A 25,533-nucleotide genomic window follows, 5' to 3' on the forward strand; every position below is an offset into this window, starting at 1 on the left:
GTAGATGAAGCTTTTGAAATTACTGTGAATTATATTTTGAAGTAATATTTATAGGGATAATTTTGAGTTCAAGTTTAGACTATTAGCTTATAAAATAAAATGTTGACACGATATAAATGGAAATGGCAACGTGGGGCAACGGGCCCACGCGTGTCACGGGGCAAAGCGCCAATGGTGGGCTCAATACACCGGCCTCTGTGAAGTCTTGTGTTACAAATTACACTTCATATTGCATGATTTTTTTATTTGCTGCTTCTAGGAAACAGGTTCTAGTTTCTAGTTATCGTATTTGACCCCTTATCGAGTTTTTGACTCTTGCCTTGCCAAAAGTTGATGATTTCAGCCAACAACAATGATGAGTTTTGATGTGTTGATGAGTTATTATGGTGTTGGCTGAAATCACGATTTAGTACGAATTCTCTGCACATAATATCTGGATTATGGACGAAGCTGGAACGAAGTTTTTTCTGATCAACTAAATATATTTTTTATAGTCAACGATACATTTTTTCATGTCAAGGATGAATTTTTTATAGCAAGAGTATATTTTTCCAGTCAAGGATATGTACATTTTAATGTCAATGAAATATTTTTCTTCACGTCAGTGATAGACTTTTTAAGCAAGAAAGTATTAAAATCACTTGGCTGCTTAAGTCGCAAATTTACCAGGAATTTAAAAGCCAAGAAAATAGCCAAAAATTTCAGCATTTCTTATAAGAGAAAACGTTTCGGAGTCCAGCTCCATCGTCAGTTCAAAACCTAGAACACAGGTAAAAGCAATTAGTAACCTAAAATTCACATCCAAACAATTCACCTAAACATGAGGACATTAGAACTAAAATCGAAGATAACAGAAATAAAAATGAGATGACATGTAGAGAAAGTACTATCTATTTACAATTTGTAGAGGATAGGAACTGAATGCAGCATTTAAACTGGGCTTCTGTTTAAAAATATATAATGATTCTAAAATTCGTAGGTCAGAAACACCGGTTGTGGAGGCTAAAACTCTAAAATCACTATTGGACACCGGGACGTTACACTGCTCGGCATGAATACATACGTCTTCGATTTTAGTTCTAATGTCCTCATGTTTAGGTGAATTGTTTGAATGTGAATTTTAGGTTACTAATTGCTTGTACCTGTGTTCTAGGTTTTGAACTGACGATGGAGCTGGACTCCGAAACGTTTTCTCTTATAAGAAATGCTGAAATTTTAAGCAAGAGTATATTTTTTTCAAGCTAAGGATATGATTTTTTAAGTTTTTAATAAATGAATGAATGTCATATTTTTCATTACATTTTTCTTATTTCTAACTGTAAAGTATTTTATTATCATTTTTAAACGAAAAATAGGCAATTGTGGTGTAGGGACCAAGGGTGGGAACCTTGCCCAAAGCCCATGGGCCCATTGCCCCAGGGGTGGGGCAATGGGCCCATTTTGACACTTTTCATAAAAGTGTTTCATTAAAAATTGAATAACTCTATCGGCGTCTAATTAACATCATACATTTCTCATTAGTTACCTTTAAACATAACAAAGAACCACCTCGTATCAATTAAAATTTCATCAAAAATTTAGTGTAAAAAAGGAGGGGGGCCGCTGCCCCATGTTACCTACTGTGATTATTCTATACAATATATCAACATAGAATGATGTCACCCATTAGGAGTATCAGCATTGGCTACATGCTGCTGAACACTCCTATCCTATGTATCGCCGTTATACCACCACCATTACTGTCTTGAGGTCACTCATCGGAAGAGTCAGAATCACTGTCAAATACTTGACTTGTGTTACTGCACACACCATGGCACTGGTCACATGCTGGTGAACATTCCGTATCCCGTTTCCGACAGGCACACCTCCTTGTAAAACAATCTGTTGAACAATTGCATTTCACCATTTCTAGTAGCTTGGATGGGGCAACTTCTCGATCTGTGAGAACAGGCATGCATTGTACATTTCTTATTTCCCATTCCCACTCATCAGGTTTCATTCTGTTGCCAAGCCACTCTTGCACTTGGCGAAATGTCCTCAAACTATGAAACTGGGCAGCTACTGATGTAGGTGGAAGCACCTGGGGGTCTACAAATGCTTTGCTAACTACAACTTTTATGTGAAAGTTATTGAATTGAAGTTTGTCCAGAGACTCTCCGGTAGCACCCTTCCCAAATAAAAATTATGGGTGGTGCACCGATGATTATAGGTGGCGATAGTAGTTTATAGGTGGCGTAACGGTGAGTGGCCAGATTTTCCAAAAATCGACAATAAAACATCAATAAATCGAAAGGGTGGCGAGTAAAGGTGGCAGTCGTCTATGAATCATCGCTGATTTGTAAGGTCTGAATAATCGATAGCACATTGCAGGCAAATCTCTTTTAAGCCACTGAAAACCGTTTGCCTACACAATGCACGAAGGTATTTGCCACAGTAATTTATCCAACGTAGAAAGGTGTTATTGGATTGTGGGTCATTCGAGATCAAGACGAAACCATGACTTCATTTTGTGTGCTTGGCTTTTGAGACTTAGTTATGTTAAGAAAATTTTGCAGGAATTAGGTAGGCACCAATAAAGCTGACAGAGAAGCAAGGTGTTCACAAAATTATTGAGCCAAAGTGGAGCCACTGGGCATGTATCAGACTGTTCCTGATATAATTGTCCGAGGAACAATGAAAAAATTTGATTGCAATAAATACAGTTTTTCCATACATGACGGCAAATCCAATTTTTCATGTTCACCTGAAATGTTGCGTAAATTTATTAAGAATTTTGCGTATGCACCAACTGGCTGTGTTGGAAATATTGCGATCAATTGAGACTACTTAGTCTATTATTAAGTATAAATTGTATGGGTCGATTAAGTGTGTTCCATAAATGCAGAAGCATCGGATTTGAAACTAAAGGAAATTTTTTTATTGAATTCATTTTAAAGGTGGCCACTGGTGGCTCATTGATGCGCCACCGGTGCCAATGGGTAGTTATTGATGTACGAAGAGCTTTACGGGTGTGGTGGCCATTGGCAGGTTATAGGTGTGGGATAGGTGGTGCACGCCACCCTTAATTCACTGTATAAATCATATAAGCTCCACCTATGGGGTCCGCCGATAGCCATCATAAAAACATAGGTGCTCCACTCTCAATTTTTATTTGGGTTGTACAGAAAGACAAGTGCAATCTCTCCAGCCACAAACTGTACCCTGTATTTCATCTTCAGACCCCACTCATCTTCTCTCTCAGACCCCAGGATTGAGTTTTGAACACTCTATTCCCTGACAGGTGTCAGCACTAAGTCTTTCTTCTTACCACCATATCTGTCCCCTGTCCCACAATAGATACAGTTACTTTTGTAATCAAAGCCGTTTCCAGTAGATCTCAGTTGGCGTGCTCCATATTCAGAAGACTCATTAGCTCTTTTTCTGTTTTGGGCTTCAATACTGAATGACCTACAATGGTCCTTGCGACATTGTGTGTGTACTTTTTGTCCAGGCACTACTTTTGTTACAACTTTTCTTCTTTCACTGGCTTTCTGGATACCTTTAAAACCCTTGGGTGTTAGTGTTACACATTCTTCACCTTCTGGGACAGGCCTGCTAAAAGGGCACATTGGGCAAAATCCATCTTGGTGCTACCTGTAAGACATAATGTGATCACCCTCTACCAAGCTTATGTACAAGCTAGACATTCTGTAACAGTGACTATAAGCATGTAATAATCACAAAATACCTCGATATGGTGTGTCCTGTCTTGAAGTCTGATCAGAGGGCTGCTCTCTTAATAATAATAATAGTGGTTTCAGCGTTTGTTAGGCCGTACGCCTGTCGCCGATTCTTAACATCGCAGAACATTCACAGCATTTTGCGGTCTCGCACTCGCAACTCACTGCTACAATTCTGCTGTGCTTAACCGTCAGGCCTCCTCGCCGATTCTGACCAGAAACTGGCGCACAGAGCTGGGAACGAACCCGCGCCTCTCTGCGTCAATCCTGGTAGTCTGGACTTTAACCACTGCGCCACCCTCTCTTGCTGGTCATGTTCTAAAAACTTACACCAGAGAGTCTAGACAATGCTGCCCTCTTACTACAATTAACACACCATTTATGATATAGACACACACACTCACTCTGCATCACACACACACTCCAGGTGCATGTCTGTATATATTATAGGCATTATTCCACATGCATATATAATCACAATTTTTCACTTTATGGGTGGCTGTTTTTGCAAATACTAGATTGCTACCACCTTGGATGAAATTTAGTTATTATTAGTGAATAACCCCTACATGAAAACATACATACAGTCACAAAAATAACTGTCGGTCATATTTTTAAAATGTGTTATTAGGCTTATATTGCTATTCGGCGGCCATTTTTTTAAATCTTAAATTTGACACCCTTCCACTACTTGCATTTTAGAGGATTTTTGGTATGTTATTTCTATTGCCCTTCTGGAGCATTGGTGAAAAAATCATTTATTTTGCAATTTGTTCCGGGTCAAACCTTATTTTTCCTGGACTATGAGGGACAAGGCCTATAAAGAAAGGATAAAGATTATGAAGCTTCCATGCCTCTGTTATCGACGTCTGCTTAGGGACCTCATTGAAGTATACAAGTATATTCATGGTTTATACAAGGTTCCAGAAGGATTACTAGAATTTGAAACAAGAACCAACACCAGGGGCCACAGCTATAAACTAAAAAAACTGCGTTGAAACTCATCCACGCGACATTTCTTCTCGCTTCGAATCACTGACAAGTGAAACAGCTTCCCCTTGTCAAGAATTAAAAAGCAAAGAAAATAGTCAGGAAATTTATCATTTCTTAAAAAGGAAAACTTTTCGCAGTCCAGCTCCATCATCAGTTCAAAACCTAAACCACAGGTACAAACAATTAGTGAATAAATTCACATCTAAGCGTAAATCGTCAAATGAAAACAAATAAAAATGAAGTAAATACGGGCAGACAAACCTATCTATTTACAATTTTGAGGGGATATGACCTGTGGGCGACATTTAAACTAGGCTTCTGTTTAAAAATATAAAGGGACTTTAAAATTCGCAGGTCGGAAACAGCGGTCGCAGAGGCTGAAATTCAAAAATTAATATTGGACACCGGCACGTTGCATTGCTCGGCATGATCGCGTACTGCTGAATGGGGGGGGGATGCGCAAGCTGGTTTCCTGCTCTAAAACTCCTTCTTTTATCCTCCGTCAGCCTAGTATAAAAGTTGCGAGATGTCATACCAACATACGCAGATGCGTATAGCGCACAACTATATTGATAAACTAGGGACGATCGCCCCTTATGTTGGTTCTTGTTTAAAATTACAGTAATACTTCTGAGACCTTGTTTCCTGCCTAACACATCATTATGTTTCCTGGCTAACATGGTATACCTGGCAATGATACAAGTTGCCACACGCCGCCATCGAGGTACAAGTGAGACACAACTAAATTCGAGTTGAACATTTACTTGATTCGCCTATATTACAGTATCAATTAAAAAGAAAGTAATGCAAATATGAAGTTCATGAGAATGTTTAAATCGTAAATTTAAGCAATCGAGAACGAATTCTTTCGAATAACAAAATAAACACGTACGTACGCACACACGCGAACGGGGCACCGACAAGATTCTGGCATATATATAGTTGTGCAGGTGCAGACATGCTCGCCAATGAACCTCCGGGAGGCTTCTGCCCATTGCTGTGGGCTTGGAGAGCAGTTTTTGGGATGTTTATAGGCTCGGTAGGCTTGGCCAAGACCTCTCCTGCCAGTATCGCAGGAGACCATAGAGACGGCAAGGCGACTCTGACTTGTCGCTGATTGCGATCGAGTGGACAAGCAGGCCCAGAACGACTTTGACCCTACTATAGTGTGTTCGAAGCAGACTTTATATTTTGTTAGGTAGGAGTCAAAGTTAGACGTTAATCTTCAGTGCTATTCATATGCACAGCTGTTTATTTAATCGAAAATTTTGATTCAAAATTCTCTCTTGACGAACTTTTTCGGGAAATCATATGTAAAAAATGTAATTTGTATTTCTCCCAGCAAGATGTTACATGGTACTAATAAATTACTAAACTATTAAATACAGTAGCCACTAAGCAGAATTTTTTCGATAATTATTTACTTTTCTAACGAAAACATAGGTTAAGTGACGTAAATTTAGATTTCACGCCTACTATTGAATTTATTGTTTCTTGATTTGTTTGCATTCGTAATCCACATCCAGTAAAATTTTATTATTTTTACACATGAAAATAATATATACTGTTTTTCATCACAGAAAGAGCTGAGGAGCTATGGTTTTTACTGGCTGTACGCCGGCATCTGCAGCGTCGGCACGATTTTTTGTGCCATATTTGTGAAGGAGACCAAAGGGTTAACATTGGAGGAAATAACACAGCTTTTCTTGAAGTAAACGTTTGATAAAGCTCACAAAAACCGAAGTGGAGACGGACTTTCTGGATGACTTGTCGGAGTGAAGACGGACTTCTTGCATGATTTGTCGTAGTAAAAATGAACTTTTTGGATTACTTGTATGAGTGGAGATGGATTTCTTGGATAACTCGTCGTAGTGAAGACGGACTTGGATGACTTGCAGTAGGGAAGATGGACTTCTTGGATGACTTGCCGGAGGGAGTGAAGTCTTGTTAACTTGTAGACATGAAGGTAGGCTTCGTGGACAAGAACTGTATACTGGCGCGTTTTAGTATTTTACCTGCGACGTAAAAACTTTCTTAATGAACCTACGACTGAAGCAAATGGGGAGTTGACGCGTCTACGCATTTTTTGCGACCTTTGGAATCCAGTGCGACCAAACGGAGAGCAATTATTGGCGATACTACGGTCGCGGCGCAGCAACTGAGTCGTGATCGGCGCTCTCTCCTTCGTAAGCCGAAATACTTGATGAAGAGACTGACAACTACGGGCGACTACGGGCCTCAGCCAGCTGAGGGCCTCTGCAAGTCTTCCTTACATCAGCGGTGTCATGATATGAGGGCAGTGACAAGCAAAGGAATCAGCAAAGAATAAAATGACTAAGTCAGTTCATGGGCAGATGGATCAGCTAGAAAAACTTACTGAAAATGTCAATATATAAATCTGCGGAAGTCGAATACAGCGATTAAAAATCCTCAAGCCTCAGAAAAGCATCTTGTATTTATCTAAGTGGTTTGGATGTCGTGCAAATTTTAAGCAAAGCCATTAATTCGTAAGTAGAGTATAATTCTACCATATTGTGAATTGACCGCATATATCTATCTATACCTTATCTATACCTATATATATTTTTAACTTTTTTTGTAAGACCGCATTAATGATTAGTAGACTTTTTAGTGAGTTAAGTAAGGGAAAAAACCTCTGCTTGCTGGTCATAACCTTTGTAAAATTGTAAGACAAAGTTTATAAAAACTATTTTTTAAACCTCTAACCCTGATCTAACGAGGTTTTCGTTAAATGGAATGTCGCAGAATAGCGTTTATCTTTTTTGGCACTATTATGCAAATACTAATCATATGTAGATACTGCGACATGGGTACATTCCAATACAGCAATTGTACGACATTCTGTCGCACTATATACCAAAAATGTCGCAATATTGCTGAAAGTATGGCTGACGTTTCGAACAAACAATTCCGCTACACGCATGTCGCAGAATTACATGAAAAATGTCTCACAAAACCCCTACTTATGCATATATTTATATCTATATAGCATATACAGTATCTTATACTTCATCTATACTCATATATACTTTGTCTATGATGTGCCATTAATTCGAGCAATGTTTGATTATTTACGAGGTTTTATGTTGTTTGTTCGTATCTTGTACTTGAATTAATTATCTTATCATTGTACTTGAATTAAGTGCTGCGAATGACATATGATTTGATACAATTGCTGCATTTGCCTACTCATTTTTAATATTTCACGCGTTTGAAATTATCATCAATTTGCATTGAAATAACAATTGCAACGTTTACACGCTGAATGCTGATTGATTTTTTGCACTTTATGATTTGAGTTGCATTTCAATTTGAAAGGGATGATTCACTCGCTTCAAACTTATCAAGCAATATGCAGTCCGATTAAATTAGCAGTAGCTAATTATTCACTAAATTTAGAACTACTGATATTTTGCTACCATTTGCAGTAATAAAATAGTTTTACAGGCTTATGCAAATATTGAATTTCTTGTTTGACAATTATGATTCGTTTATATCATTATAATTTTATGATTAAGAGGAACATGCAGAATTTTATACAAGCAATTTCCTTGGCTACTTAATTGAAACTCACCGATAATTACTTTGCTTGACTTATGCATTCAAACTTAATGCTTACAGTGACTCGGTCTGAGCCAATGGATCAAATCTAATGTTCTCCTAAACTCTTCATTTTCAATGGTTTCTAATATTTTGAGAGTGATAGTATGTGGATCGGATTCTCATTGTAAATTTCAAATGCTTCTCTTGAGGTGAAAATTCATTGATTCACTTTTCTTTCATTATTCTGTGAACACTTATATCCTTAGGATCATTTATGTTTAATCTTAATTCAAGATTTTGATGCTCTCATTAATTTGATATTCGAAGATCCGGATTCTAATGGCATTCTCGTAACCTGATGTGTTTAGGGTGCAATTTTTACGATGGAAATTGTAGGAACAATTTTCTCTAGAGAGAGGGAGGGAATGAATGAGCAAGAGATGAGGAAGCTAAAATCATAACCAACCATTAATTGCGTTGATGGCGTTTAAATTTAATTGTACATAACTTTATTTTCAGAACGCCTAAGAACGTTGCGTTAAATACCACAAGGTGGTAAGATTCCCAGGTTAAAGGTGAACGTGTTCGTTTCTTTCAAAAGTCCTATCCTTCGTTTTTTCGCACTGTCAAGTAAAGCATCTGTATCCTCATATAATAATCAATTACTGTTACAACCTTTATTACTGGAGACTTAAGGTATGAGATACGACTTAGACCAGAGGTTCCCTACTAGATGTTTACTTCATTTGTGTTCATATGATCAAGGGCGATCTTGTAGAAAGAGTGGAGGTGTCCGGTGTCAATCCGGCGTCTCATTGTGTTCATTAGAATTGAGACGCAATATTCTCTTGACGTGATGTAGATTGATGGAAAAAGTTAATGAGACCTGAGCCAGCATGGACAACATCACGCGACAGATCACGCGATCAGGACCTCAGTAATGGGCGGAAGCCGTGATTCTATAAAAGGGCTGGAACCTTAGTAAGGCCGCCAGTAACTGGCAAGTGCGCCGCAATGTAACTTGCGTTAGAGCTACTCCGACCTATTGTCGACGTTTTAACCTATTCCTGTATCGTATCTCTCATGTATTACCACCCGTATCAAGATAAGTTCTCTAGACAGATGGTGTCATACTTATCCCTCGTGCACTTAGTCAGCGAATCCCTGTCTTCAGGTTCAGGCAGGAATATACTGTATAATAAGACTGGAGGCTTATAAACTTGCGATACATATATTTTATTCTAGAGGTTGTACCACTAATAATTGACAACGAAGAGATGCGATAAATTAATTCATTCGAATCCTATTCGCAAAATAAAAAATCTAACATTCCGCATTTATCAAAATGGAATTAGTTTATTAATTTTCTATTTACGCGGTTCTGTCTGCACCAAAAATTTACCAGATTTAAATTCTCACGGGATTTGGGAAGCCAACGTTTGGGATGACGGGAATCTTGCAACATTGTCGTCAATTTATTGTACGTTCAACCTGATATCAATCTGAGAAATTGATTAAATGTTCATTTATTGGTACTGTAAGGCAGTGTGGTATATTTTGGGTCAAATTATAAAATGAGTCAAACGAGAGCAGCGCCCTGCCCTGGACTGTCAGATGTACTTTTTCGGCCAAGTTCTACGAGTTCATTTTTTTTTATTTTTCTGATTGATAGAGTTTATTATGAGGGTAATGCCTTATTGCATTTTACAAAGTACCAGAAAAAAGGGAAATTGGATTTTTGCAGCTTTACGAATCTATAATTAAATATTGAATTGATTGCCTCTTTTGGCCTTTTTCGCAGACTAGGGTAATTATTTAGTTTATCTGTCATCCATGCGGGCCACGTCTCCCACGCGGTCACTCTATGGTTGCCGGCGTGTCATTAAATTGTGGTTGCCAGATTGTGAAAGGAGAAAAGGGCCGAGTCCACTCACGAAAAAGGCCCAAATTTACCATAATTTCCTATTTATTAGGAAATTTGTACGGTCAACGCAATTAAATTGGGCTCACATCGTCAAATTTGGCCAGAAAAAAGCTCATCTGGCAACCAGTGGTCGGGGTTTTCGAAAGTTTGGTTAGGTTAGGCAAGGTTAGTTAGGATTATGTTCGGTTAGATTAAGTTAAGTTAGGTTAGGTTATAATAAAATAGGTTGTGCTGTACACTATCACACACGGAATGTTCGCAGTGACTTCCTTGCGGCGGGCAACAAAGTGTGTCACTATTTGAACGAGTTGACTGACTAAGTTTAATGCACGATGAAGACTATTGATTTGTCCGTGCGAAAACCAGTTGCGCTGAATTATCTTCGGGTCTTTAGGCAGACCGCGACCTGTCTGAACCAAGTGACCTGTCCGAACCAAGTGACCTGACTGAACCAAGTGACCTGTCCGAACCAAGTGACCTGCCTGAACCAAGTGACCTGCCCGAACCAAGTGACCTGCCCGAACCAAGTGAACTACCCGAACCAAGTGACCTGCCCGAACCAAGTGACCTGCCCGAACCAAGTGACCTGCCTGAACCAAGTGACTTGCCCGAACCAAGTGACCTGCCCGAACCAAGTGACCTGCCCGAACCAAGTGACCTGCCCGAATCAAGTGACCTGCCCTAGCCAAGTGAACTACCCGAAAAAAGTTACCTGCCTGAAGGAAGTGACCTGCCCGAACCAAATGACTTGCCCGAACCAAGTGACCTGCCCTAACCAAGTCACCAGTCCGAACCAAGAGACCTGTCGAATCAAGTGACCTGCCCGAACCAAGTGACCTGTCAAACCAAGTCACCAGTCCGAACCAAGAGACCTGCCTGAACCAAGTGACCTGCCCTGACCAAGTGACCTGCCCGAACCAAGTGACCTGCCGAACCAAGTGGCCTGCCTGAACCAAGTGACCTGCCTGAACTAAGTGACCTGCTCTAACCAAGTGACCTGCCGAACCAAGTGGCCTGCCTGAACCAAGTGACCTGCCCTAACCAAGAGACCTGTCTAACCAAGTGACCTGTCCTAACCAAGTGACCTGTCGAACCAAGTGACCTGCCTGAACTAAGTGATCTGCTCTAACCAAGTGACCTGCCCGAACGTAGTGACCTGCCCGAACCCAGTAACCTCTCACCCTGGCACAGTAAGTCACCGGGTCACGACACATCCATAAAATATGATAAATTGCACGATTGTAACCAAGATTTCATCAGGCACGTGGACAACTGCCTATCAGGTATCTGACGCTGAAACAGCGTTGATTACTGGTTGATTTCAGGTTGAAATGTTGACAAGCCAAAATCCATGTCGAAATGCAACCAACACTTGAAGAGACGTAGAATAACTTTTTTCAACACTGAAGCAACGTCGATCTTGGTTTACCTCATTAAATATTTGTCACATGAGCTCTTGTGGATATCAATATAAGAGTTGACGTGGGGAAGAACTATACTGAGATGTTACATGGATATCTATCAGCAGTTTCAGGAGACGACTCCATAGCGGCTCAGGTTTTCAAATACAGACCAAAGAATAAATATATTGCCATGTCCACTTTTTAGTGAAGTTTCAAATCGAAATAAAAATTTAAGGTGGCTTTTCGATGATTATTGGTGGCTTTATAGGTGGCAATTATAGGTGGAGCACTGATGGCGCAACGATGTGGCATCGATGCCGTGTCCAGCCTATGTTATACCTATAACCTGCCGATGGCCACCCTATCCGAAAGACTCTTCTTCCACCAATAACTTCCCATTATAAATGTCATTAGTATTTTCCATGCAGACAAGGATCAAATAAAAAATTCAGGCCGAATCACTATCGATTCTTGGTCGAGAATTATAATTCTTAAATTAATCATCCAGGTTTCGAAATTTTCCTTCTTTCTTCTACCATTTTATAGTTATTTATTATATTTTCATGTTTAGGATGCGTCTTGAATGGACCATTAAAACGGCAACATTGTTTAAAATTGAACTGGCCTTTATTATTTGCCAAGATTTGAAACCGCTTAAATTTTATCAAGCAGTCTTTTGATTTTTTTTCGTTCGGGGATTTCTGATAGCCATTATTATAAATATATATCTCGAATTTGATAGAGATCCAACTTACTTCGCGGCAGTTATCACCTAATTATTTAATTTAAATACGACTATTACTACATACCTGAAATAATTACAGCCATTGCGCAGTTGCATATTAACCTAATTTTTAAAAATAATTTGTTATGGTATCCTCTAAATATTCAGAAACGATAGAACCAACGTGCGTGGATGTATCATATCCACTGCACAACAGTAAAATTATTAAACTAATCCAGCTTTTCGGAGATCTGTACAGATTTGTGGCAGTAATCGATTAATTATATATTTTCTAAATGTCTAAAATCACAAAATTGAAATTCTTAAGGCGCGTTGAACCAATTTCATTTTTCAAAAGGCGCGTGAACCAATTTCTGAAGGAGCGTGTACTTTAAGAAAATGAACCAATTTCTCAAATTAGCTGAAGATCCAACTCCTCTCGAAACATTGAGAGGCCATTTACCTTCTATACAAACGACCAAACTCATATTCCTAAGATTTGTACACCAAAGCGTAAGTATAAAAGTAACAGATTTCATATGTGTTAATAGGAATGCCAAGTTCGTATACGGCGGTTAGCGGATACGTAAAATTACGTGAAACAACATACGTAAAATTAGTACAGCCACAAAGCGGGTGTAAGATTGCATACTTTTCTTGCTTGGTGGGGATCTTACTTGTTTTTAAGGCAGATATCGCTTGATTTCATAAATCGTTAACGACCAGAGCTGGGCAGCGCTACTTTGAAATGTAGCGGCGCTACCGCTACATGCTCTAAATGTAGCGGGCGCTACCGCTACCGCTACCGCTACACCAACTAGATTGTAGCGAGCGCTACCGCTACCGCTACAGTAAAATGTAGCGCCGCTACATTAGCCGCTACAACGGCCAAAATTATTGGAAATCTCTAAATATTTACTGTTCTGCTATTGGGATTTACTCATAAACATTTAATGATGATAAAACATTTTCAAAACATATCAATGCAACTTTATTGCAATTAACCTAACAGAACTACTACGGGTTAGATACAGTAAATAAAAGTTACAGTTATTTTAATGTTTTACCTTCCTTACATGGATGTCTACTTTAATCTACCAATCTCAAAAATTATCCACATATACATATAAAAAATCGGTCTTTTATTTGTATATGTATGTGGATTATTTTTGAGATTGATAGATTAAAGTAGACATCCATGTAGGGAAGGTGAAACATAAAAATAACTGTGAAAAAATAACTGTAGGTAAACTATAACATGAAAAAATACCTGTAAGTGGTAACTGGTAACAACTTAACAAGTAACGACTAACATGTTGACACTAGTAACAGGTTGAGGTTGACAACATTACACCGAAATCTTTCGTACAGTTTTATTCTGTAATTTATATTATGTATGTATCATGCTGGTTTTTTAATAATATTGAATACTATTAAGTAAAATCTAAAGGCTTTATCTATAAATGTAGCGGTAGCGCTGTAGCGGCAAAACCTCGTAACGCTACTTAAATATGTAGCGGGCGCTACCGCTACCGCTACATTGTCTTAAATGTAGCGCCACTGCCGCTACCGCTACTGAAAATGTAGCGGTCGCTAGTAGCGGCCGCTACATGTAGCGCGCTACTGCCCACCCCTGTTAACGACTAAAATAATTAGAATGAATAAATATATTATAACAACTGTGCATTGTGCACTGTATATGCTATAGTTGATGCCTTTATAAATGTTTATTAAAAACTGTTCTACCAGGCAAAAATATCGCAGGCTAAATTATGGATGAAGGCGAGTAATAGCATTTGTTTTCCTGATTACCATGCATTCAGTTGTAGTTGTAGAGAATTTTACACGTATTTTCGAGCGGGTTTTACCAGTTTATACAAATTACACAGCAATACATGTATAGCGGTCCAATTTTGATCACGTGCCATATTTGACAGTCACCGATGTTCAACCACTTGGCCGATTTCAATCAAAATTTTTTCAAAAAGTTGCGGGTTTTGAACCACCGACCCGCTGCTTCAGTTGTGGTATTCTGAAGCCGTCGGCCACTACTAATACCACAAGCCTACTAATACCACGGCCACTACTGACTTAGACGAAATTTGTTTTCAGATCGTTAGAAGCCACAAATTCCGAATGTGAAGTTCAAAAGAATACACCAAATGAAAAAGAATACACCAAATGTCCAAGTGCAAATTCCAAATGAAAAGTCCGAATGAAAAGTCTAAATGAATAGACCAAATGAAAAGTCCAAATGAAAAGTCTAAATGAAAAGTCCAAATGAAGAGCCTAAATTAAAAGTCTAAATGAAAAGTCCAAATGAAAGGACAAATGAAAAGTCAAATGGAAAGTCAAATGAAAAGTCTAAACGGAAAGTCTAAATGAAAAGTACAAATGTAAAGTTAAAGGAATAGTTTAAATGAAAAGTCCAAATTAAAAGTCAAAATGAAAAGTTCAAATAAAAAGGCTAAATGAAAAGCCAAATGAAAAGTCTAAATGAGAAGTCCAAAAAAAGTTTAAATGAAAAGTCTAATGAAAAGTCAAATGAAAAGTCCAAATGAGAAGTCAAATGAAAAGTCCAAATGAAAAGTTAAATGATCAGTCGAAATGAAAAGTCCAGATGAAAGGACAAATGAAAAGTAAAAATGGAAAGTCAAAAGAAAAGTTTAAATGTAAAGTCAAAATGAAGAGTCCAAATGAAAGGTCAAATGAAAAGTCCAATGCAAAGTTCAAATGAAAAGTCCAAATGCAAAGAAAGTCCTAATGTAAAGTACAAATGAAAGGACAAATGAAAAGTCGAATGGAAAGTCCAACTGGCAGCTGACAAAAAAGGTAGAAAATTAGAAACACATAATGCAGCAATGACTCTTCTTCGACATCAAGTGCCACTGTATCTGTGGCGCCTGACGTTTAATTATTGATTATTTGTGCCACACGCCTTAGCGCCCTCGAGTCTTTCTCGGACTTGGCAAGTGGTTCCCTCCTCAGTGCGCGTCTAGCCGTCGTCAGGGGTGTATGTTCGCTTGAATATATTGGTTGATTATCGTGTAATTTTGCATAAGGATTCTCTATTTCAAATGAAAAAAATTATAAAATATCATCAAACTTACACTGCTTCCATTCATTAATTATTATAAGTCACTAGCAAAGAGTTCAATAGTTTTATTATATATTCTTATTAACAATCATAAACAATTTTGTTGTTTTCGTGTATGTTTTAGCGACGTATAGGTGAGTACACGTGTACAACTGAAGCTGTGTTAATTTTGTTCTGAACCACTTTTGAGAAGAATTGTGTAGAATTAAGAAAAATTAAAAATATACAAAATTTATATATAAGATTGTACTTCTCTGTTGTTACACGCAAGCCCTGTACGTTGTCACAAATAACTTGTTGATGTTTATTAGCACCATCGTGACACGCTGGTATATCTTGACACGCTGGTATATCTTGATACGCTGGTGTATCATAGATACGCTGGTGTATCATAGATGCGCTGGTGTATCATAGATTCGCTGGTGTATCATAGATGCGCTGGTGTATCATAGATTCGCTGGTGTATCATAGATTCGCTGGTGTATCATAGATACGCTGGTGTATCTAGATACGCTGGTGTACCTAGATACGCTGGTGTACCTAGATACTCTGTGACACATGATAACTGCTCTACACGCAGATACGTCTGGTACGAGCAGCTATGCCGCAGCTGCACCAGCCCGGTACGCTGTTCAGTACCAGTCTGTACGCCATAGCGCACCACTTCGAGTATCTGTGCTACGGGATACGCGACAGGAAGCAGATGGCGCAGATACTCGAGGATGACACGTACCGCACCTACCCTGGACCGTTCACACGCTGCCGTGCGTAGCTTGAGTAATAATAATAATAATGATAATAATAATAATAATAATGATAATAATAATAATAATAATATCAATGATAATAATAATAATTATAACAACAATGATTATAATAATAATAACAATAATAATAATACTAATAATAATGATAATAATAATAAACATAATAAAACAATAATAATAATAGTAATAATAACAATAATAATAATAGCGGTTTCAGCGTTTTTTGGGCCGGAGGCCTGTCGCCGATTCTTGCTATCGCAGAATATATACAGCTTGTTGCGGTCTCGAACTCGCAACTCACGGCTACAATCTTGGTACCACTGGGTCACCCCGGCAGCGTTTATGGGGTTCTGGTCGCTTATTGTACGTGGAAAAACTTTGTTTGAGCGAGATTACAAAGAAGTAATTAAGATATTTGTGTGTCTTAGGTACGTGAAGTGGTCCTGAAGAAGATGGAAGTGGTTTCGAGTCAAGAGAAGTGTTTTTAGGTGTCAAAATGCGATTTTTTCGTTTCTACTTTATTAATGTTAATGACTTATTTTCACGAAATTAAAAGAAAACAATAGCGGTACTTATTTTCACGAAATTAATGTAAAATAAACAACGGTTTCATTTGAGCTGCAACTTTTCATTGCAGAGAGCCTTGCAATTTTTTTTAAATTTTTGATAGAAAATACGTGCGTAACAGGACCAATAAATTTGTCCCCATCCAGTATTTATTTAATTCAATGCGAAGTATTTTTTATTTTCTTACCTATAATTTTTTTTAGTTTTCCTGCAATGATGGTTTATATTTATTCTGTATTAAACAAATTATTATGACGTTATCCCCTGGCGTGCAGCGTCCCGGGTGCTGGAGGGCGCTCTGCACGCTCTGCACACGTCACCGCGCGTGCGACACGTGCAGACGCGGCATCTGCACATGCTGCTGCAGCCGCAGCTGCTGCAGCTGCACCTCACGTTCGGGTCAGGAGACGTTCATGTGGCACTGCAGCTGCTGCACGAACGCTGCACGGTGAGTAGACACCAGGATACTAATGACCATCACAGACAGGAGGGACTGCGAGAGGTTGTAAGAAGACCTCTCTGCAATATATGACTGGGCCCAAGTGAACAACATGCAGTTCAAAGGGACCAAGTTTGAGGTTCTGAGGTACAGAGGAACCGGAAGAGCTGAAATGGATCACCGCTACCTAGCACCTGACAACTCTGAAATAGAAGAGAAGCAAATCGTTCGCGATCTAGGAGTGTTGATGAATACTCAGATCAATTTTGGTGCTCATGTAACGGCAATAACCGCAAAAGGTAGACAACAGATGGGGTGTATCCGGCGGACGCTCAGAACGAGAGAAGCGGAACCGATGATCACACTCATCGGAGCCCTTGTAATACCGATCCTTGAATACTGCTGCCAGCTCTGGACTCCGTTCAAACTCGGCGCAGTGCGTCGTTGTACGTCGTTTTTGAGTGGAGCCTCTGAACTGGAATCCTAACCCAGTTTATGTCCACTCCCTGCTCGGGCTGTGGGTAAGAAGGTGTGTCATATTTTGTCAAAATAACCCATTAATTTTGTCTAATCGAATCTATGGATCCCTGGATCATTATGAATTGCTGTGGCCAGTGCGGTAAAAACCGCACCACAATTTAATTTAAAAATGTTGTACATATAATGTTGCATGTTGCGCAGGCACTGCGGGTGCTGAACATCTCGTACCTGCGCAACATTGAGCCGAACATCCTACTGAGCCTCACCCCCAACCTCACCCACCTCACCCACCTCAACCTCGCCCACACAGAAGCGGACGACACCGTTAGTAACTGTATTGGTTAGAATAATTATTATTCTGAAATATTGTGAATGTATCATTGAAGGTAAAACTCATACCTTCCACAAGCTTCCTCTCCTCGTTTAAACACCCACAACGAAATATTCATTTCGCCTGTTCCCATATATCCTTGGTATTTTATATTTTTATCACATAAAATTGTGAAATACATTTAATATATTTTATCTGTAAATTTAAGATTTGACTCCTATTTTAATTAACCATTGTTGTTCATTCTTCGTTCAGTTCTACGTGTGTTGAAGCTCATACGATTTTCTATATGCTGCATGGATGTAGGGGACCTGTATACTTTGTGCTACATGGATGTATGGGACTTGTATATTTTCTTTTGTGTTACCTGTGTTTTTGTCTGGGGTCTCCTCCCGTACGCTGCCCCCGGGGCCCGTGGGTGCAGGTGCTGTCAGGCGTGGGGCGTCACTGTCCCCTCCTGCGGGACATCAACGTCAGCTGCTGTCCCGTGTCAGAGAACGCCCTGCGCAGGCTCTTCTGGGACAGTCAGTGAGCTGGGGGCCTGCTGGGACAGTCAGTGAGCTGGGGACCTGCTGGGACAGTCAGTGAATTGGGGACCTGCTGGGACAGTCAGTGAGCTGGGACCTGCTGGGACAGTCAGTGAGCTGGGGACATGATGGGACAGTCAGTGAGCGTTGCCTGGGGATGTGGTAGCTAGGAAAGTTCGTAAAAAATCAGGTTGTGACTGTTCCCAATTTTTGAAAATTTTGCGATTCTCCACCCAAGTTTCAACTTCTCATCTTCGTAACGTAATGGGACGTAGTTTCGCTGCCGGGATTTCATGCATTTAATGAATTAGCTGTCATTCACTCATACATCTTGCGCGGTGGTCAATTTAACTCGAATGAATTATTTAATTAATAAAAATTATTAATTCCTAATTAATTACTCCTAATAAATTTACTCTGTAGGTAGGAATACCAACGGAAAATATTAACCAATTGTTGGACTAGAGTTACTTATTCGGTATCGTGCCTGACAAGACACATTTAGAAAAATATGTGAATCATATTATCTAAAAAATTACACACTTTCTTAAACACCACGCGAGTAGAAAGCGGTCGTAGCATTGATACGCCTTTTTCTGGACCAAATTTGGTCAGAATGACCCACAAAGGGGCAAAATTAAGTCGCTATCCTGACAAAGCAAAGTTGCACTCATTTATTTGTGTACAGGTAATCAGCGACGGGGTCACCGGGGTCATCATCAGTTGCCATGACAACGCTATATATACGGCGGTGTTTAGTCATATTTTAGGTTCTTCCAATAAACGATTAAGATGGACTCTCGAGGCGATACTTCTCGCATCGATTCCATAAAATTAATTTTTATATTAGTAGTTCTGGTGTATTTTCGTGTAGTAATAGATAGTGCGCATTTTATCGGTACGCAGAAGCCCACTCGTAATATCATATTTTATCTGAGTCTCTACGTTGTTCCACATACATAACTTTTCAAAAATTAAAAAAAACATTATTATTTGAAAAAAACATTATTACTGCGAGTAAAGGATGCAATCTTTAACCTGCATAAATGAGATCGAATGATTGCCACACTTTTTGAAATAATTTATAACGTCAAATATATTACGTAACTATGGTGTTCGCAGCTTTAAATTCGAACATATTCACTATGTCGATAGATATTTTTACGATTCTTATTTATTATTGTTGATAAATTCGAGATTTTCAATTATAATTGACGCAGAACCAGGAGCATTACTACCTTTTAAGCAAAGGTGAACCTAAGCCTCATTCGATTCATGATCATATTCAAGTTAACAACGACATGAAAAAAATTTAATTCTGGCCACATAACGTAGAATTTGTCGGATTGTTCGTTTGAACAACAACATGAGTGCATATAATAATAAAAAATAACGTATAATCTTAATAGTATTTAAAGTTATATAGTTATTATTATTTATTAAAATCTTAATAGTATTTAAAGGAGGAGCTGAAGCTCCTCTAAATTGTCCCTGGTGAAACCACTGAGAAGGTTCATACACATAGCATTATATAGTTATTGAGATCTTAATAGTATTTAAAAGGGGAACTGTAGTTCCTCTAAATTGTCCCTGGCGACACCACGGAGAAGGTTCCTACACACGGCATATTATAGTTATTAGGATCTTAATAGCATTTAAAGAGGGAACTGAAGGCCCTCTAAACTGTCCCTGGCGACACCACTTATGAGAAGGTTCATAAATAGTATTTAAAGTTATATAGTTATTAAAATCTTAATAGTATTTAAAGGGGGAACTCTAAATTACCCCTGGTGACACCACTGAGAAGGTTCCTACCCACGGCAGCCACAAGGTGAAGACGTGCGGGCGGGTGACGCGCGTGAACCTGACGGGCTGCGAGGTGTCGCCGGGAGGGGTGCGCGCTGGCCTGCTGCTGCAGCCTGCACTGCAACACGTCGAGCATGAGAACAACCTGCTGGTATGCCTGGTTGTTGCGTTGACTATTGCTTAGTGTTTAGAAAAATAGCATGGGCATTGAATAAACTCTTGCTAAATATCTAGAATAATGGCATCTCGAACTTGCTGCCTAAGTATTACGAAATTTTCATTGTAGTTTGGTTTCAGTGAGAGAAATATTGGACTGTCAGAAATTTATCATTGTTACACAGACGGAAAATACGGCAGCCAGCATAGTTGCAGCTGTCACAGTAAAAATGTGATAATAACCATGAAATCTCATTGGATATGAATTATGACTTTTTGACATCTCATTAATTAATAACCATTACTTGTTGGCATCTCATTATTTAATAACTATCACTTGCTTGCATCTCATGAAGCAATAACTTTCACTTGTTTGCATCTCATTAAGTACTACCTATCACTTGTTTGCTTCTTATTAAGCAATAACCATCACTTGCTTGCATCTCATTAAGCAAATATATCACTTGTTGGCATCTCAATTAGTAATAAATATCACTTGTTTGAAAATCATTAAGTAATAACTTTCACTTGTTGGCATCTCATTAAGCACTAACTATCACCTGCTTGCATCTCATTAAGCAAAAAAATCACTTGTTGGTCTTTTACTAAGCAATAACTGTCACATGTTTTCATCTCATTAAGCAATAACAGCATGAACAGCCCTAAGTCGAAGTCGTTAACGCAGGCGTTCGACGTGAACCATGGCTACGACTGGGCGGACGAACTCAGCTACGCCATCACGAGCCTCACGGCAACCGGCGTACTGGTGACAGATGTCGCCATGGACACTATTGTTGCCGTGTGCCCGTGTCTTACGGTGAGATTGTTGCCGGATGCCCGTGTCTTGTGATGAAATTGTTGCCGTGTGTCCGTGTCTTGCGGTGAAATTGTTGCCGTGTGCCCGTGTCTTGCGGTGAAATTGTTGCCGGATGCCCGTGTCTTGCGGTGAAATTGTTGCCGTGTGTCCGTGTCTTGCGGTGAAATTGTTGCCGTGTGCCCGTGTCTTGCGGTGAAATTGTTGCCGTGTGCCCGTGTCTTGCGGTGAAATTGTTGCCGTGTGTCCGTGTCTTGCGGTGAGATTGTTGCCGTGTGTCCGTGTCTTACGGTGAGATTGTTGCCTTGGGACCGTGTCTTACGTACGTTAACCCTCTATATACCGCCGAATGTCCCTCTCTGGGAACATAACTTTTCAACTTAATCAAATTAGACGTAAACTTTTCCGTCTGTACGTGTAATTTCTATAATAACATCACCTGAGGACGTTTGTACGCAACAGAGAACATTTTAAAGTTGTACGTGGCGGCAACCATCAGTGCAAGTCATTTTGTGCTCACTAGAACGTATCCTTTTTGGGAAGTAGGCTCGTGACATATTGCTCCGGTTACTCGTGTCAGGCGGTAGAGGGTTAAGTTTGTTGCTCCGTGTGCCCGCATCTAACCGTGAGGTTGTTTTGTTAAGAAGGCTCTCGTATTTCTGGGGTCAAGCAACTATTTTTTGCACTTATGCTCATTTGGTTTGAATTTTTTTATATTGTCTTACTCCATTAATTCGATTAGAAAAAGAATTTGTGAAAAGATTCCAAATCAGTTTTCTTCTGATTTCTATCATAAAGAAATTTTGCATTAAATACATTATTGAATGATGGAAGTAGGACACGATTGACATATTAAATAAATAATATGGCTTTTTATATATGCGTATAATATTAAAACATTGGCATGCATGGAATAAATAAAATGTATTGAAGATTATTTCAGTATCCCCGACTGCTAATTATTTTCAGTCTCTGACGTTGTCGAGCTGCGTGGTGAGTCAGAGCACGCTTCTCACAATCTCCTCTCTGAGTCAACTGACTCAGCTGAGTATCACCAACACGGCTGATGAGTCAGTGGGATTCTGCGAGTCAATTGTGCCACTTTTGTGTGTCAGAGGCAGTCAACTCACCTCCCTTCTGCTGGCAACATTCACCTACGTTGACTTGAATGGTGAGCCCTTTAAGCGTACATGATATAGCTCAAGTTTGAGTTACGTTTTTTCCAGTTAATATTCATGTTGAGTCGTTTTAGCATGGAGGGTGAATCTTATTGAGAGAAATACTGCGTAATGTTGACTTCCCTGATGAATAATTCAATGCTATAATAGGAGCCAAGCATGCCTTCTTGTTGACAACCTCGGGCGAGGAGTATCAATAGCTCGAGAGATTTAATAGATCTTTAGATGAAATCTGTACCTAGTTTGCAACAGCCCCTAGTTCCCCACACCACATAGTGTATTACATCCCTTAGCTCCCCTCAGCCACATTGGCCCAACCACCACCCCCCCCCAGCCACCTCCCATTGACTGGGGGGCGGGGGAAGTGGGGGGGGCCCTCAATGAGGGGGGAAGTGATAGGGGCAGCGTGCCCCAACATCGAGAACCTGGCACTGAGCAACGTCGCGGTGTTCGAACCTGTGGCGCTGGCCACGGCTTCAGCCAGCGGCGGCAAGCCCTTCGAACGTCTGCAGGCTTTAGAGGTGATATTATATGCTTAATTCTTGAGTAAGTGTATATAGATTTTTATTTGTTATTTAAATGCGATTATGTGCTGAAATATTATATGCGCTAAATTAATTTATAGTGGAACTATTGTGAAAATTTTAACTGTTTGCCAAATTTTTGCTAGCAACTCAGCCTGCTGCTGGTCTGAATGGATTAAGCATCAAATTTGAAGACGTAATTTCTCGAAATCTAGTTTTCTTCAATCTCGTATTCCCGAACCTCATCATCACGAACCCCATCATACCGAACCCCATCACACAGAACCCTGTCAACCTAAAGCTCATCATCCCGAAGCCCATTATCTCAAACGCCACCCTCCCAAACTGCACCATCCTGAAATTCATCATCCCGAGTAAAGTTGATATGCTGAAACATAAGTACAGCACCGGAAGATAGATCCGTTCAAATTTACATGCAGAACGGAATTTTTGCAAGCCCTATTTTGAAATATCCAGAAGCTGGACCTTATAATATCGAATGAACTTTTTTCCACTTAAAAATATTTTCACATTAGTTGTTTATTTTTTCATTTGTTTCTTTCAGATATGGACGGAGCTGCGCAACAGCAGCTGCAGTGCTGCGGTGCTGCGGCTGCTGCTGCTGCACTGCACAGCACTGCGCAACTTGCTGCTGCGCGGCGCTGACCAGCTCAGCCATGACCAGCTCATGACCATCTGGCTGGTGAGGATATGATGTCATGTTAGTCATGTCAGTCATGGTGGTCATATTATGTCGGTCACGTCGGCCATGCTTGATATTATTAGCATGTGTTAAATTAAAAAATTAGTACCATCAGTTATAATGATGGAAGTCATTAGCCCTGCTAATCATATTCCATAGCATTTATCTGTTTTATATAAATAAAATTTTATGAAGACATTTCTCTATTTTGAAATAAATTAACTATTTTGCATTCTTCTTACCTTTCGATTCTTAAACAATTTCTGTCCCATTACGAAATAGTGAATTGAAATTTCAATAATATTACCATCATTATCAATCGTCAATCATTGAAATAATCATTTTCGAGATTCCAACAATTACTCATTAGTAATTATAATACCAACGTAATCATCATTATTCTACTATTGTCGGGCTGACTCACTTGTTGCCTTATGTGTGTCAGACGAGCAACCCGATGCAGGAGCTGACGCGCCTGACGCTGGACACGTGTCCCAACGTGACGTCATCAACCCTCGAGTTCCTGCTGACTCAGGAGAACAAGTTGAACATGTTGCGCGTCTGGAACTGCTTCAACATACACAAGTCACATGAAATAAACATCCTAAGTATGATTAAAACAGGCAACATGGATGTCTACTTTGAGTGGTACGCCTGGGAGGGGTGATCTGTGGTTGCCGTCTGTCCAGTGTGTCACATGAGTGTGTTGCCAGGTGCGCGATGCTGCCAGATGCGCGGAGTTGCCAGATGCGCGGTGTTGCCAGATGCGCGGTGATGCCAGATGCGTGATGTTTCAAGATGCGTGACGTTGCCAGAAGCGCGGTGTTACCAGATGAGCTGTATTTCATGACTTGGAATGCTTCGTCTTAGTAAAGCAAGTGCTGTGGTACTCTTTTTTTCGTTAATTCTATATTTTCTTTAACATTGGCTACATTTTCAGCGGTTTCTTATTTTACCGTTCTAGCAATCATTGGCCTTTAAAAGGCACAAAAATATTACAATAATTACCTTTCTTGTGTTACAAGCCATCATTGACTTTAAAAGGCACAAAAAATGTATTTTTTAAGGCATCAGCTATTCTGATGCCACTCAATTTCTAAACAATCAATCAATCTCTAAATCTCTAATATCAATTAATAACTGTATTATTATTCCGTTACTACATTAGATAAATTTCCTCACAAACGAATTCTTATTAACATCGCTAGCTGCGATACATTTCTTAATTTTGTTGATGAATAAAATTTTTATAATACCATGTTTTGTCACTTCATGCCTCACAGATTTTTGAGGGGGTGGGGGGTTCAAAAGATGAAATCATTGTGTTCTATTTTTATATTAAAAACTTTCATTTACGAATGTTCAAATACTGGATGCGAATATTATTTATTCATATAGTTAAATAATCGTAATTTCGGGTTCACTGTATAGTCCGCACTATGAAAAATTAATGTGTCAAATTGTCTAAATAGATATTTACTTTGACCGGTCAAACCGACACGCTTTTTGACCGAAAAAAACTGGGTTTAAATTACACACACTAGAAAAATATAACTCAGTACTTACAGCAGTGAGTGACAGAGAGCGCATTTTCTCGTCGACGAAAATTGAGGTCACGAACGGACGGACAGACAGACGGACGGACAGAGCACAATAGTGCATTTTTTCCATAAATGAGAAAATGCGCTAAAAAGAAGCCTATCGTTATTTGGACAAAGACTTACTTATTTTTCAAGCGCAGCCTGAAAATGAATATGAAAATAGGTTCACCTTATTGTTGTAATTGAGTTGTGGAAGTCAATCATTAGATTCATCAA

The 25,533-nt window shown here is 39.4% G+C and overlaps 1 protein-coding gene across 1 annotated transcript; it reads left to right on the top strand.

Moving 5' to 3' along the window:
* Window positions 1-15,494: 15,494 nt before the first annotated feature.
* Window positions 15,495-24,924, top strand: LOC108675642 (F-box/LRR-repeat protein 20). The gene is made up of 11 exons (XM_018163671.2): window positions 15,495-15,558; window positions 16,005-16,188; window positions 17,034-17,206; window positions 17,879-18,001; window positions 18,433-18,536; window positions 20,360-20,492; window positions 21,183-21,314; window positions 22,281-22,482; window positions 22,883-23,010; window positions 23,579-23,716; window positions 24,162-24,924. Exons 2-11 carry the CDS (start codon window positions 16,026-16,028, stop codon window positions 24,381-24,383), a joined length of 1,518 nt encoding a protein of 505 aa, XP_018019160.1. The 5' UTR covers window positions 15,495-15,558; window positions 16,005-16,025; the 3' UTR covers window positions 24,384-24,924.
* Window positions 24,925-25,533: the final 609 nt, after the last annotated feature.

This window comes from Hyalella azteca, unplaced genomic scaffold (assembly GCF_000764305.2).
Source record: "Hyalella azteca isolate HAZT.00-mixed unplaced genomic scaffold, Hazt_2.0.2 contig710, whole genome shotgun sequence".
In the NCBI taxonomy this organism is placed as follows: Eukaryota; Metazoa; Arthropoda; class Malacostraca; order Amphipoda; family Hyalellidae; genus Hyalella; species Hyalella azteca.

What these genes read in the sequence shown, in the direction of transcription:
- LOC108675642 (XM_018163671.2), top strand. Translation starts at nt 16,026, where the DNA reads ATGCCGCAGCTGCACCAGCCCGGTACGCTGTTCAGTACCAGTCTGTAC. An exon ending in TGCTGCACGAACGCTGCACG is followed by an intron (nt 17,207 to 17,878) that starts GTGAGTAGACAC and finishes CATGTTGCGCAG; the next exon opens with GCACTGCGGGTGCTGAACAT. An exon ending in AACGTCTGCAGGCTTTAGAG is followed by an intron (nt 23,011 to 23,578) that starts GTGATATTATAT and finishes TGTTTCTTTCAG; the next exon opens with ATATGGACGGAGCTGCGCAA.